Source organism: Miniopterus natalensis, chromosome 22 (genome assembly GCF_054644295.1).
Source record: "Miniopterus natalensis isolate mMinNat1 chromosome 22, mMinNat1.hap1, whole genome shotgun sequence".
Taxonomy (NCBI): domain Eukaryota; kingdom Metazoa; phylum Chordata; class Mammalia; order Chiroptera; family Miniopteridae; genus Miniopterus; species Miniopterus natalensis.
Genome location: NC_142102.1, coordinates 9,382,670 through 9,397,177, shown reverse-complemented (window position 1 = coordinate 9,397,177; position 14,508 = coordinate 9,382,670). Strand labels below are relative to the sequence as shown.

The 14,508-nt window shown below is 54.0% G+C and overlaps 1 protein-coding gene across 2 annotated transcripts in view; it reads right to left on the bottom strand.

Annotated features, from left to right (window-relative positions):
• The window catches only part of SLCO3A1 (solute carrier organic anion transporter family member 3A1), a 163,818-nt gene extending 150,210 nt beyond the window's left edge, over window positions 1–13,608 (bottom strand). For both annotated transcript variants that reach the window (XM_087829186.1, XM_087829185.1), the window contains exon 1: window positions 13,429–13,608. In XM_087829186.1, the coding sequence (XP_087685312.1) occupies window positions 13,429–13,608 (180 nt within the window). The remainder of the gene's footprint in view (window positions 1–13,428) is intronic.
• Window positions 13,609–14,508: the final 900 nt, after the last annotated feature.

Sequence of the window (14,508 nt, the reverse complement as noted above, 5' to 3'; positions counted from 1 at the left end):
TTCGTATTCACGATCATCTGAAGTTGGTATAAATACCATCCCAACCTTAGATACGAAATGGAGACTTGGGGAGGTAGAATCAATGGCCCAGAGCCACATAAGATTACCAGGCGGCAGCCCTGAGCTTCACAAAGCCAATACCCTCTACGACCTTGTCCTTGAAATCCCGAGGGAGTGCGGGCTGACCCGCAGAGGCCGAGAGGACACACACCAAAGTGCTGACAGCGGGCCAGTGGATCTCCAAGGCCCGGCGTTAGGCGTGATGTTTCTTTTTTACTGTATCTGTATTTTCCAAGTTTTCAACACATGCATTCCTTGCGCAAGAAGTGAAACAGTGATGTCTTTATATTTATAAATTTTAAAAAGCCACAAGCATGAACTTGAAGTTCAAGTTAATGGTAGAGCCAAGTGATGTGCCTCCCCCCCCAGCCCCCCCAGCCCCCCCCCCGGGCTCTGAAGTCTCAGCCAGTGCTTGGATCAGCCATCTGCGGGCAGCAGGTGTGGGCCAACAGGCCAGGGGCATCCTGGCCACACTCCACGTACCCCCTCCACAGGCTCTGAAGCCGAAGGGCGACCAGCTCCGTAAATCCCCACCACCCTCCCGGCCTCCTACAGCAGCCGGTCAGCTCTGCTCACACGTCAGCCTCTCTCTGGCCCCCTGGTGACTGTCCCCAGGAGAGGTGCCCCCTCCCAGGCGCCTGCCAAGTTTTTCTCAAGGAGGACGGGAGGGGAATTCTGAATGGCCTCCATCCAGTTTTTAAACTGGAAACCGCACGCCCACTTTCTGTTTGGAGACACTTCCTGTGTGTGAACACAGTTTGTTCTATTACCAGCTTGAAAGTGACCCAGACAGTTTTGGGGACATCCGAGGCCGAGCTGAAGTGTTAAAAAAAAACACACACACATAGCAGTCAACTACGATAGGACCTTTTCCTAATTTGGGCTCCTCCTGCAGAGACCTCATCTGTAGGGGACCCAAAAGAGAGGTTGAACACAGAAGTGTGACTGTGTAGGGATGCGACAGCTCCCCCCGCTCCTGTCCCCCATCCCGGTGAGCGCTGTGAGCCAGGACCCCCAGCATCCTGCACCCCTTGGCCACCTCATGCCAGGCAGCCCCGCTTGCTTCTAGCAGAGCCTGAGGATGCCCTGCTGGCAGGCTGGCCTCAAGCACCACTTCAAAGCTGGGGGCGGGGTGCGCAGGAAGCGGCTGTGCCAAGAGAGGTGCCACCAGCCCCCGCACTGCTGGCCAGAGCCGAGCTTCCCCGGTGCCAGTCCTGACAGGCCCCTGCGTGTGGCGGGGGCCCTGCGCTCCCCGCCTGCCCCCTCTCTGTCGCAGGTGCCACCTCTGAGGCTCTGCCCAGCCAACCTCCTTCAGCACCAGGCCTTCAGCACCTCGCATTTGCCTTGATTTCCCCCAACCGATGCTGAGAAAATCATTTTACATCTGTAACCATCAACTTCTCTCCCTGCCCGCCCCAACCCATCTCCAGCTTCACTGCCACCTGGATGTGCCACCTGGATGTCACGGTCAGAGACCAGTGTCCTGTGTAACCACAGCTGGATGAGCTGCCCGGCCCAGGGCCTGAAACAGCCCAAGGAGCGAGCACTTAATAAAACTATGAGCACGTCGCCTGCCCCACCAGGACGCACAAACTCCCGAGGGCCAAGAACGCACCTCGCTCTGGACTGCTCGGGGCACTTCAGAAAGCTGTCGGAGTTAATTAGTTTGGCAGGGACCGAGATGAAGTCTTTTGAAAGGAGGCTGCGCTGAGAAATTCCAAGAATCCCACAGCTCTCACCTCCACCCAGAAAACATGATCATAAATGAGATCAGAATGCACATGTCTGGTCCGCACGCAGCACATACCTGGGCCTAGGAGGGGACTGGCCACCAGTCCCACCAAATGGGGGTGGGTGGCCCTTCGGGGAGGGGACAGGGCCAGCAGGGACACTTACCAGGCCTGGCCCTGCGAAGGAGTCCCGGGTGTAAGGACAGAGATATGTCCCCCCCCCCCCAAATATATACCCACAAAATGCTCACCCACATGTATTTCTAGGCTTTTTTTTACACACATTTCCCTTAATCAGATGATGTGATCACGCAGTTCCATCTCCACCTTTAGCTATGCCCAGGACGGAGGAAGGACCTGTCCCAAGCCACACATGGTGGCAACCAGGCTCATTGCTGCAAGGTAACCCCCCTCCCCTTGCAAGGAGCATGGTCATCTCCTTACAGACAGGTGACAAGGGCTGTCGCAGGGCAGCATTTCTGCAAACGCTGGGCTTCCTACCAAGAACGACTCTCCAACCAACATGCCATAATCTTCCCACCCAACCCAAAACACCTTAAAGAGGGCAAATAGTTTCCCTTTTTCTTTCTTTTTTTTTTTTCTTTGCACCCTCAAAACCAAGTCAGGGTCCTTTGCTCTTCTCTGTCTCTGGCATTGCGAGTTGAACTGTGTCCCCCCAAAAAGACACGAAGTCCTGACTCCTGCTATCTGTGCCTGTGACCGCACTTGAATATAAGGTCTTAGCGGATGTAATTAGCTAAGATGAGGTCATTAGGATGGGCCCTAATCCAGGATGACTGGTGTCCTTATAAGTAGAGAGAGAGACACACACAGAGAAAGTGACCTCGGAGTCAAATACTGGAAGGAGGCAGCTGCCAGCTAAGGGACGCCAAGGACCCAGGCCCCCACCAGACACTGGGAAAAAGCAGAAAATGAATCCACCCCGAGTCTCAGGAAAAGTGAGGCCCCAACGACACCTTGACTTCAGGCTCCTGGCCTCCAGCACCGCAGGAAAAGGAATCCGTTGTTCTAAGCCACCCGGTTTGCAGGAATTTGTCACAGCAGGCCCAGGAAACTGATGCAACCAGTTTCTTCTTCCAGAAAAGCCCAGAGGAGCATATGCATCACCTTCCCACCTCTGGGTCCAAGTCTGCCTCACAATGAGCTGTCAGAGTCACCTTCTCTTTGCTACAGGTCGCGTGTTTCTGCATCTGGGGGAAAAGCTCTGACCCAATTTGGGCCTAACATCCGAGATACTGCAAATGTTCAAGGGTGATCCTCCTGCCCCATGAGCCCCACAGAAGAAAAATGTTTAACTAAACTATGAAGATGTCCCTCCCCTGCCTGCCACTAAAGAAATGTCTGGACAGTGTGTGCATGAGCCTCCCTCAGGCCTTGGCTCCTGGGAACACGTCCTCGCAGGTCCCCCGGGGTTGGCGGGGTCATCGGCCAGCAGGAGGCAAGAGTGGAATTAATCAGCAACCGGGAGGCGACAGGGCCCAGCTGACCACCTGTGACCACCACGGTTCAGCTCCTCGGGTATGAAGAGAAAAGCAGCCACAAAGGCGACAGAGCTGAACACAAGGACACTCAGCTTCCTCCTGTGGGATCTAAAAGGCTCCGCTTGGGCCCTGGCCGGGTGGCTCAGCTGGGGGGCTGTGACTTCGATCGATCCCTGGTCAAGACACGTAGAGAGGCAACCGACCGATGTTTGTCTCTCACATCGATGTTTCTCTCTCTCTCTCTCTCTCTCTAAAATCAATAAAAACATGGGGGTTAAAAAAATAAATAAATAACATGTCTCACTTGTCCATTCAAAAGTCTCCCTGATGGCCCTGGGTGCGCAGAAGCCCTTGAGTCACTTTTAATTGCTGCCTTGGTACTATTATTTTTAAGTGACAAAAACATTTCCCAATGAAACCTAAGGTATCAGAAGACAGATAAATGTATATATCTGTAAATCTTTTCACTAGATTAATGATAATGGCCATTAGGAAATATTGAGTATATTTAAAAGAAAAAAGGAGGAATGTTTTACAAGAGAATAAGAAAAATAGTGATTTTTTTTCTAGTATTTACCAAATCATGTGTGTCTGTGTGCGCATCTGTGTGTCTGTGTGTGTGCATGTGTGTGTCTGTGTGCGCATCTGTGTGGGCATGTCTGTGTGTGTCTGTGTGTTTGCGTGTCTGTGTGTGTGCATGTCTGTGTGTGTTTGTGTGTGCATGTCTGTGTGTGCATGTCTGTGTGTATTTGTGTGTGCACGTCTATGTGTGTCTGTGTGTCCGTGTGTGTTCATAGTCATTACTTCCAAATAAAACCCTCCCTGGCTGCTTGCCTGCTGGGTAATGTGAGCTGGCTGGGTGCAGAGGGCACAGGGGATGCACATTTGGGTAAAACTACTCAATTCTGTGCCCTGATTCCACCTACGATGAAAGCAAGAAAGGCAGAGTTTCCTCAATGTCGCAAAAGCCCGAGGACTGGGACACGTGGAAAAGCTGCCTGTTGGACAGTCATCTGCACCCTCAAATCTTAGAAGTTTCACGGGGCTGCATTTGGACTGAGCCCCAAGGCGAACCTCCCCATCTGCTCCCATCAACTACAAGCTGCAAAGCAGCAGAACCGCTTTGCTGACTTTCTGATCTATTTATATGCATCTCCACAGACTGGCAAAGGTAGAGGGAAGGTGCCAATTTATGGGGGGGCGGGGGGGTTGTTTCCCAAAGATATCTTCCCTTTGGCTGGCGTGTGAGCCTCGCAGCCCACACAGTATTTACCAGACCTGAGGAATCAACACAACTCGCCACCCTATTAAATGGACAGTCTTGCCCTAAATTTTGTGCCTAAAGAAGGAGAGGCCTGTCTGAAGCTCTTCTGTATTTTTTCCAACTGTCTAGTTGCCTTTAAGTCTTTGGCGCCCTGGGCTCCCCCCGGCTGCTAAGTGAGCTCCTGTCTGCAGCGCAGGAGGCCAGGAGCCTGAAAGGGACTGTGCGGGGCGCCCCACGCGTGTGTGGCTTTGGGAAGAGATCAGTGCCATGCACCACATGGAAACACACGCAAGATACACAAAATAAGACAAAGCACATGCCGGGGGCCATCACAGACGTGCTCCAGAACATGGAACGGCCAAGAGATGAAGCCCATCCTGATGGACAGTCTGAATTCCTGGGTGTCCCACTGACTCATGAGCAGTCTCTCAGCTGACCTTAGTGGACGCCTGTCCCTGACAGTTGCAGTGGCCACAGACCCAGGACAGCCTCTGCACCCCTGTAGAAAAGAGGGTGCCGAGTTCCAGGGGATACCTCCAGGTGGCTCTGTGGGGTCAAACAACGCCCTGACCCAAAAAGCCAATGGAGAGATTAGCTCACCAACCCCATTCTTCACAGGTTGCATCACGGTAAGTGATTCTTACATAATAAAAACACATGAGTCTTTGCCGCTTAGAAGTTTTTATCTTCATTAAAGGAACCCTTAGCAGGGCAAACAAGATTTCAGGTACAGTCTTTTAGAGCTTATATAATCGGTCAGAGGGCAGCTTTCCAATTTCCACGCTGCTTGTGTTCAAGGGGGTAATTTCTCATTCCAACCAGCCGGAGGTCGGGGAGCAGCAGAGCCAGAATGGGGAACACATCTAACAATTCGAGAACTAGCAGGCCCGCCCCACACAAGCCGTTTGCAAAGCGGGGAGGAGGGAAAGCCAACAGCCATTCCCAGGAACATATTACAATAGACTTTAATTGAACAACGCCACTGGGACCCTGTTCTCTCTACACTGACGCTGCAAGTGCAGAAATAAAAGTAAAACGAATCATTTCTTCCTTCCTCGAGTTCCTGCAGCTGCAGGCAGTGATCTGGGGACCATGGAGTCTGCCCACTACTCTATTATAGTCCCCAGGACTGTATGTTGAAAGCGTGCTCAGCTCCGTATTATTTCTGCATAAGTGGGAGCTCGGGTGGCAATAAAGTGAGAGCCACAGCAGGCTCTAGGGCCACCAAGGAAAGGTTTCAAGGGTAACCTGACAGCCAGATTCATTACCAGACGCCCGCCCCCTTTAAAGGGCAACTTGCCAGACAAATTAGAATCTGCCACCCGGTCATAAGGAATCTGGCATGTGGGTGGCCAGGCAGACAGACGCACAGACAGGAGACCAAAGGGCACAGCCCAGGCCTCTGAGTGGACTCAGGCCATGGCACAGGAACAGAGACCTTCTGCCCCACGCTCGTGATGTAGCCACGGTCCCCCTGCCCGCCTGGCTGGGTGCTCAGGGCACTCAAGGCCCAGAGTTTAGCAAAAACCAACCCTAAGGAAATACGACATCCTTGCTGCCATCGGGAGGTACCCTCTTTGATTCTGTTACCAGGTACCTTAAAAATGCCACCTGGGATGGGACAGCCCAGAAGAAGAAGGGACTGCCAGGGAATTTATGGGGGGAATCAGGAAGGCAAAGGGAATTCGAGTGGGCGCCACTCCTCTCTCCCACCCGCCCCCAATCCCTGCCAAAAAGTAGGGCTTGTTGCTTTTGAAACATTTTCAATGAGTGCGAAATCATAAATGACACTTTTGTTTCAAGTCCAGGAACATCCAAGTCTCATTGTCGCTCAGAGAGTGACATGACTGCTCCCTGTCTGAAGAGGAATGTCCAGTCCTTTCAGGGGCAGCTGCCTTGGGTGCCACCGTTCCTATTAAAGAATTGAGCTGCTCAACCCGCCATCCGAAAGGGCTTCCCTTTCCAGAAGGGCCCCAAAGAAGAACCGCAACAAAGAAGTTGGGAACAGCCGCTGCGGGGGCCCTGCTCGCACCCAGGGGAGCACTTGCCTTCTCTGTGTCACCACCGCGATGCCCGAATGAAGGGTCCCCAGGCCGCTCACTGCACGGCCGTGGCTGTGAAGGCCCAGGGCTGTAGAAATCTAGCTGACAGGCTTCCTCCTCCCTGAAGCCCAACTTGGTTCACCGAGAAGAGCCCAGTTCACTCCCTATGGGTCCCAAGGACACGAGTGACCAGACCTGGCGAGGGAAAGGTGCCTCAGAAACTACGGATGGAAGGAGACGTGGGGCTGTGCAGAGGGGGGGCCTCCTAAACAAATGCCACAAACCGCAGGCCGAGATGACAAATCCGCAGGGAGGGACATCAGACTGGATCCAGAGCTCATCTGCTCTGCTTTTGAGAAACCAGAAAGGACCTAGATCAGGAAAAGGCCCATAGTGGTGCCTGCTGAGCCCTGCTTGGCACCGCAGGGGACTCAGGGGAAGGCAATGGGTGCGGCCAAAGGCCTGAGCTCTGGCTGCCAACCAGGGCTGAGCTCCGAGGTCGCACGTCTTAAACAAGGCGGCCCGGAGGCCAGCATATGTCCACAGCATATGTCCCTTGGTCTCCTCCTCCTGCCACCCCAGGCTGCCTTGAAGTGGCCACTTTTGCTCTAAAGAAACAGCGCAGGAAACATTGCCCAGGCCTCATGCAACACCCCAAATCCCCAGGTCCCCCGAAAGGGGCTTCCAATGAGGAGGGTGATGCCATTTATTATTAAGACAATTATTGAATATTGCACCCTACGAAAAACACATCCATTTATTTAAATCTCTCAGCTCTCTGTTAGACAGGATCTCATTCTGTCCAGTTTTCAGATGAAGATACTGAGGCACAGGTAAGTCGAGTCGCCAGGTAAGTAGCAGGACCAGGTTCAAACCCAGGTCTTATGACTCCACGTCCAACACTCTTGTCACTGCTCCTCAGCTGCCTGCCACCCAGGACACTGTCCCAGGCTTGTCCACCCTGTAGCCACAGACCAAAGCGGCAGGGACTGCGGGCTTCCCAGCCATTGTCATATTGTCCCTGTTCATTCGCCCACTGACCATAAATGGTCAAAATAACCAAGACTATGGTGGGTTCCTCTCCCACATGACTAGCAATCTTTATAGCATCTTTAAGATGAAACAGATTTCTGTAGTTACAATAAGGGGATGAACATAATTAGCAACTGGTGCTTATTTCTTACTTTTAAAAACTTTCAGCTCCCAGACAAAATGTCCATGCAGAACAAGAAACGGCTTGAGTGCACAGTTCACAGCACCAAAACCAAAGCCTGACGGAAATAATCCTATTTCTCATATGTATGACCACATCATTATTAATAATAACAGCTGGCATTTATCAAGCACTGTGTGCCAGTCAGTGTTCAAATTAACACGAAGTCTGCAGGTGCTGGCTCAGCTCCCAGCAGCGCTATGAGGGTAGGTGCCATCACCATCCCAGCTCTAAAATGAAAAACCAAGGCCCAGAAAAGTGAAGTAATCAGCCCAAGGTCACAGAGCCGGCAGGGAGATGACATGGGAATGAATGCTGGGTCTTGCTGCTCCCTACCTGGGAGTTTAACCATTTCACTGGCAGTTCTAACCACCTCTCACATTAACCCACAAGCACTTAGGTTACACAAACCACAAGTGTCTCAAAAACCACATCAATTCACGTATCCTACAAACCCAGGTCAGCGATTCTACTTTATTTTTGTTTATCATTTATTTTGTAGATACAGAAACAGAAAGCAAAAAAATAAAGGAGCAAGGATGCCTTCCTTCTGGCCTATAGATTCCCAAAGACCTTACCGAGGGGTAATAAAATATAGGTGACTTGTCTTCAGGGGAGTTTGACATCCATGCGTAAGCCATGCATTCACACATACCACTGAAATGTCCCTTAATATCTTCAAAAAAGCACAGCAGACAATATTTAGTGCATGTGACCCTGTCCATGGGCATGCATGTCTGTATACATTGCACACAGTAATGTACAGAATGTAAGAGGTGACATGCAAAAAACATACATGAGTAGAAATGATGGACAGTCCGTTCCTCTACTTTGGCGGAGGGTGGTTATTAAATGCAGTTAAATCTGTGCATGTGAACCGTGCTCCTGAAGTTGGAAGTGAGGCGCCGTAGAAATGTATACAGTTGTATCTCCCGCCACAGCAAGGGGTGAGCACCTTCTGCATACCTGCCTCCCCATGGCCACCAGGCAGGCCCCACCTTCCCTGCCCGCCGCCTCAGGGAGCCCTCTGGAATCCAAGGCCCAAGGTCAGCTCAGCAGGAGTCCCTGCCCCTGCTCTGGCCTCTGCAGAAGGCCTGGCACAGACCCTGAAAGCAATGCCAGCCTCTGCTCTGTCTCCGTACCCAGCCAGTAACGCTCACAGATCCCGTCTTTATTCAAGGCCTGCATCTACGTGCAATGCAGCTGTTAACGTTACACTCACCCCAGGGCCAGCCTGCTAAGTGAACCCCGTTCCTGTACAAGGCGGCACCTCAAAGCTTGCTCTAAGGTGAACAAGAGAAATTCAGAGGCCCCTTGTTCAAGCTGCCTTGGCACAAGAGGAAACTGAGCCAGCCTGATGCACAGCAATGTTGTGTAGGAGATGGGCCGAAATGCTGAGCAAGTGACTGGCAAGGCACTGGCACAGCGGAGAGGCCTCTGGGTGATCTTTTTCATAAGGCATCTAAAGCTGAAAAGGAGAGGGTTACAAAATTCAGAAAAAAAGAGATCTTGCTCCCTTTACAACTAATTCGGTTTGTTCAACTGTTAAACACAAACGAGCAAACCCCTCCACAGAACTAAGGTGTGTACACGAAGCTGGCTGAAAAGAATTTTCAGAAATAATATTTTCCCCTAAATAATTATTAGCTAAACATTTTCAACCAAGCTGGAAGAAAAAAAAAAAAGAACACCAAAAAAAAAAAAAACTGGGTAATTTTGTGTCTTACTACTTGGGGCTATATAGTAATTATGCAAATGGCAGGGGATTTGTCACTTTGAGTAAACCGTAAGTGTTTAAAATAATTTGATTAAGTAAAATACAGTTGCCTGAGTCATCACACTAATTTGACAAAGACGTCAAAAACATCTCCCAGCCGTCTGATTCTGGGTTAAACATGCAAAAACCCATCTTCAAAAAGATGCTTCTTTAGGAAAAAAATAATAAATCCAGTAGGTTCACCTCATCTATTAATTGCCAGCCCACTGGATGCTCTCAGGCCTAAAAAAATAAAAAAATAAGTGACTACAAAGCAGTGAGCTGGGACCTTGTTAAACATACTCAGTCATTCATCTCTCTACTCGGCCACCACAACCTCAGACTTAGTTTCTGCATAACTCCACATAGGGAAATGCCCGCCCCTGGTTCAGCAGGAACCACTGTCACCCTGAGCAGAGACGAAAGTGGCATTTTTCAGTTTTTATCCTGAGGAAATTCAAATGCATTTGTGTGTGAGCGTCGATCATAACTGCCCAGAGGTGGCAGAGGCTTTAATTTCCTGTACACTTATCTGCTCCAGGCCTCAGTAACTTGGTGACACACAGGAACCTCTATGTGCAGTGCTGCCCTCAGTGAACGGCTTGAAACATCTCAGTTGGCCTCCACAAACGCCCTAAAGTGCACGCAAAACCCCTGTCCCCACAGGCCTGTGCCCCCTCCAAACGGCCCAAGACTTAGGCAGATGTTACAACCTTGCAAGTGGGTCAGTTCAGACTGGAGCCACCAGAAGAAAAGACCCAAGCAGAGGAAAATTAAATTGTATTCTCTACTCCGCACACAGTGACACACAGCGACGATCACACTGAATGGGTCTCTCTTACGCTGAGAAAATATTTTGCAGTTTAAGTGACTAAGAGAGAACATCCCTGGGGCTGCTGGCTGACCTGAAGCATGATTTCCAATTAAGAGATTTGGAACAGTAACAGATCGCAGGATGCACAGCTGGCCCGGGCTGGACCCGGGGATGCCTTATCTATATTATTGCTGAGTTTGGGCTTCAGGGTCAATGCCAGTGTTCTCCTGCACTCGCCCAGGAGACCCCGAACACCCAGGCAAAAAGTTGCTGGTCCCCTGGCTAGCTTAGTCATTGGTGACTTTCTCATATACAGGACTTCCCACCCTGGGCAGGTTCTTTAAAGGAACGAACACACACACACACACAGTCCTGCTTTTCAAAGTCGCTTCTCATCACAGGCAAATTCCTGTTTCAGTTCCACAGCTGGGAAGACTACACCTGTGTCACTCAAGACACTGGGCAATCTGTCTTTTCAGAGAGAAACAAGAAAAATGAAATGAAACCTCCAAATGTAAAAAAATAAAATAAAAAAAATCGCACCTGGGAAGATGAAATAAGAGACAGCTGCAGAGACTCCTAGAGTCTAGTAGGAAATGTCACTGGCATGGAATTTGCGATCCTACAGCACACACGCTTTGCACACAGACCCTGTGTGTGTGATCACCCACGATCACGGGTCTCCGGTTTCCTAACCAAGCAGGAGATGAACAGAAAGGGAGAAATCTGCCTTCCTGCAAACGTCCTGAACTGTTTCACTCTCAGATTATCTCACATAGCCTGCCAAACAGAAGATGAAACCTCCCAAGTGACCCAGAAGAGCAAAGCCCCATAGCAAGCTGGTTCAGTCAGCCCTGGCGGGCAAACTATTTATTTTCATGAGGTTCGGATGGCAGTGGAGAGTCGAGGGCAGCCGGGCAAGGCAGAGCCCAGAGCATCTTGTGCGTCCACTCTTAGTGATCAAAATGAATTCAATTTCCCGAGCCCATCTCCTCACGGGCCTCCATCTGCTTTCTGCCAGTCACCTGTTGAGGCCTACCCCTTGAACCAGGCTTTCCCCCAGCCCAGGCTGGACGTGCCAGGAGGCCCCCACCAGGCGGACCGAGTTCCCCTGGCTGCCACTTGCCTAGTGCAGGATTAAAACCAACCTCCTGGCTCCTGGTGCCAGCCCTGCGTCTGTGCATCCACCGCTCCCCCAGCCCTCTGCTTCTTTGCTTTCTAAGGGAGCTCAGGCCGCTCATCCAATTGAAGCCCAGCTCCAATTCTTTCTAAAAACCCTTAGATCACTGTAAGCTAAAACTAAGTCCACGCCTTTATCACTGATGGTGTGAAAAGTCCTGTTGGTGTTTGCCACACGTGGATGCTGCGCTCTACTGAACGAAACTGGTTGGAGGCAAACAAACTATCCAGCTGGAGGCAGCCGTTCATACACTAACTACCCGCCTTTAAACGCAGACCCACCTGGTTAGGAACTGCTCCCGTAAAGACCAACATGTATTTATTCACGTGCATTTGCATCTTAGTAATACATGTACCTATTTTAACAATAATTTAACACACACGTCTCCAAGGAAGGTCAATAAACTGACCCCTAGGCCACGGTTTCCCCCTACCCCCAAAACTCCAAAGGCCACAGGTACTGTCTGCAATGGTGCACAGACACTATAAAAAAGTACATTAATACTTATAAAACAAAAATATAAACTAAGCAAAATGTGTGCTTTTGCCTACAGGGCTCATCTGCAGCATACAAGTCATGAATGCACAGAGACAGGGATTTAAACGCCTTGCATCTCACAAGGAGCAAAGGAAATGCATTTGATTTGCTGAAGCCCTGCAACTCTGTCACCCCAGGAACAGAGCTGAGTTTGAAGAATCTTCTATGGGAACCACGTAACTGACTTTACCCCACACCACCGACCAAGCCTGCTGGCGCTTCCCTCCGACAGCAAGCCCGGAGTCCAGGGACACGGTCCAGGGTCCGAGGCCAGGAAAGAGGGGTAAGGGGTACAATCAGGAAAAGCACGGTTCTTTCCACCTCTGGATGTGGTTATCCAAGAGCCAAAATCTTGCCCAGTTCCACCTCCATCAAACTTGCTCACTAACGCTCCAAGTCTGTGACACCTGATTCCAGTTTCAGGTCAACAGTCAAGGGATGATTTCACCCGAAACGCTGAAAAATCTCCCATTTCCGCAGGACTGTACCTGGGTCTGGCCCTGCGCTCTCCGGAACTCAAGCTGGGACCCCCTGCTGGGGCAGGAGACCCGGCCAAGTGGGTATTTGAGGTGCTGAGTCATGACACGCCGCTGCCCCGGCTCTGCCGTGCGCCCCTGGGCCGGCTGAGCGTTAACACCCCCTTTCAGAAGGCAGATCAAACAGACCTACGCTGCGAGCAAAAAAACGATGCCACCCTCCTGTGCGCGACAGGCTACTGGGGTCCCCACCTGAGAGTGGGCAGAGGCGCTGCACGAGCTCGCAGCTGCTCCCCAGGTGTGGCAACTTTATCCCAGGCGCGCAGAGGTGGCCGCGGGGTGCGGAGCGGGAACAGTCCCCACGCGGCCCCAGCTCGGATCCGGCCGCGCTCGGGCGCGCGTTACCCTAAGCGGTTCCATCACCCGCGCCCATCACGGGCGGAGAGGATGATGCATAATGGACCCGCTCTCCGCGCCGAAGGAACGGAGCGGGGGACTCCTGCGGGATGCTACCCCGCTTTCCTGGCCAGGTGCAGGTCACCTGAGACCCCCGACGCCTTCCTCCCCACGGGGGGCTCCCGAACTCGCCCTCCGGCCGCACTTTCCAGGGGGAGAGGGAAGGTCGCGCGCCCAGCGGCCCGCAGCCGCTCCCCCTCGCGCCCCCTCGCCCAGCCCCCCGCCGGCCGCCGCGCGCATCCGCGGTCCCCCGGCGGGTTCCCGGCTCCCCGGCAGCAGCCGCCTCTGCACCACCCGCCACCTCCACGCCGGGCGGAGGTCACGCCCGCGGGTGCCCGCCCCGCGCCGGCCGGCAGCCGGGGAAGGGGCCGCGCGGCGGAGTTGGCGCGGGGACTCACCAGGTAGGCGCCCACCGTGCCCTGCGCCAGCATCAGGGCGCACTCGGACACCAGGAAGATTTTGATGCTGGAGAAGCAGGACACCTTCTTTTTCTTCTTCTTGTTCCGCTGAGCCTCGTCCCCCTGCAGCTCGCCGCTCCGGCCGCCGCCCGACGAGCCGCCCGGCTTCTTCCCCTGCATCCTGCGCCGCCGCCGCCGCCGCCGCCGCGCTCGCCCCGGGAGCCCGCGCGCCGCCGGGCAGGGTGCTCGCGGCCAAGCTGCGCCCCGTCCCCGCCGGGCCCGCGGCAGCCGCCCCCGTCCTGCCGGGGCTGGAGAGGCGGCGGCAAGCTCCTCACGCCGCCTCCGCCCCGCGCGCGCCCCTTCCTCCCCTCCCCCGCCCTCCCTCCCCGCCCCGCGCCGCCTCCTCCGGCTCGGGCTGTGCCAATCACCGCGGCTCCTCGCGCCGCCCGCGGGCACCGGCCGCTGCCCTCGCCCGCTCCCCGGGCCCGCGGTCCGAGCCTGCGCTCGCCCCCTGCGCCTCTGCCCGGCCCGAGCCGGGGCGCCCGCGCCCGCCTGCGCCCCCCCTGCGCGCCTCTCCTCGCCGCCCGCGCGCCCCGGGGAGGCGCCGGGGAACCGACTCGCGGCGCGGAGGCCGGGAGGGTCCGGCTGCCCCACGGACCCGGGAGAGGGGGAGTCCTCGCGGAGAAAGCGCGGCGCAGGGGGAGGGGGGACAGGGACGGGGACTGGGGTGGGGGTGGGGTGCCCCGGGGGGGAGCGAGGGCGCGAGGGGGCAGCACCCGGCCCCTAGATGGCGCTGCGGGGCGCCCCCGCGGGCGCCGGGTGGTACTGCAGGGGAGCCCGAGGCGCAGAGGTGGGGCGCGGAGGCGCCTCCGCGGGGCGGGGACCTAGAGCTCCGGCAGCATCGGGGCGCTGCGCCCGGCCACAGGGCCTGTTTCTAGGAAGCGCGAGTAGGTCGCGTACCCAGAAAGGGGTTGCGGTCTCCCTTCGCCTCCCCCCGCGTAATTCTGGGCGCAGATGCTGCGCGCCGGGGCTCGGGAGGTGCCAGAGGTCAGAGCTGGGCGAGGCTTCCGCAGCCTGCGG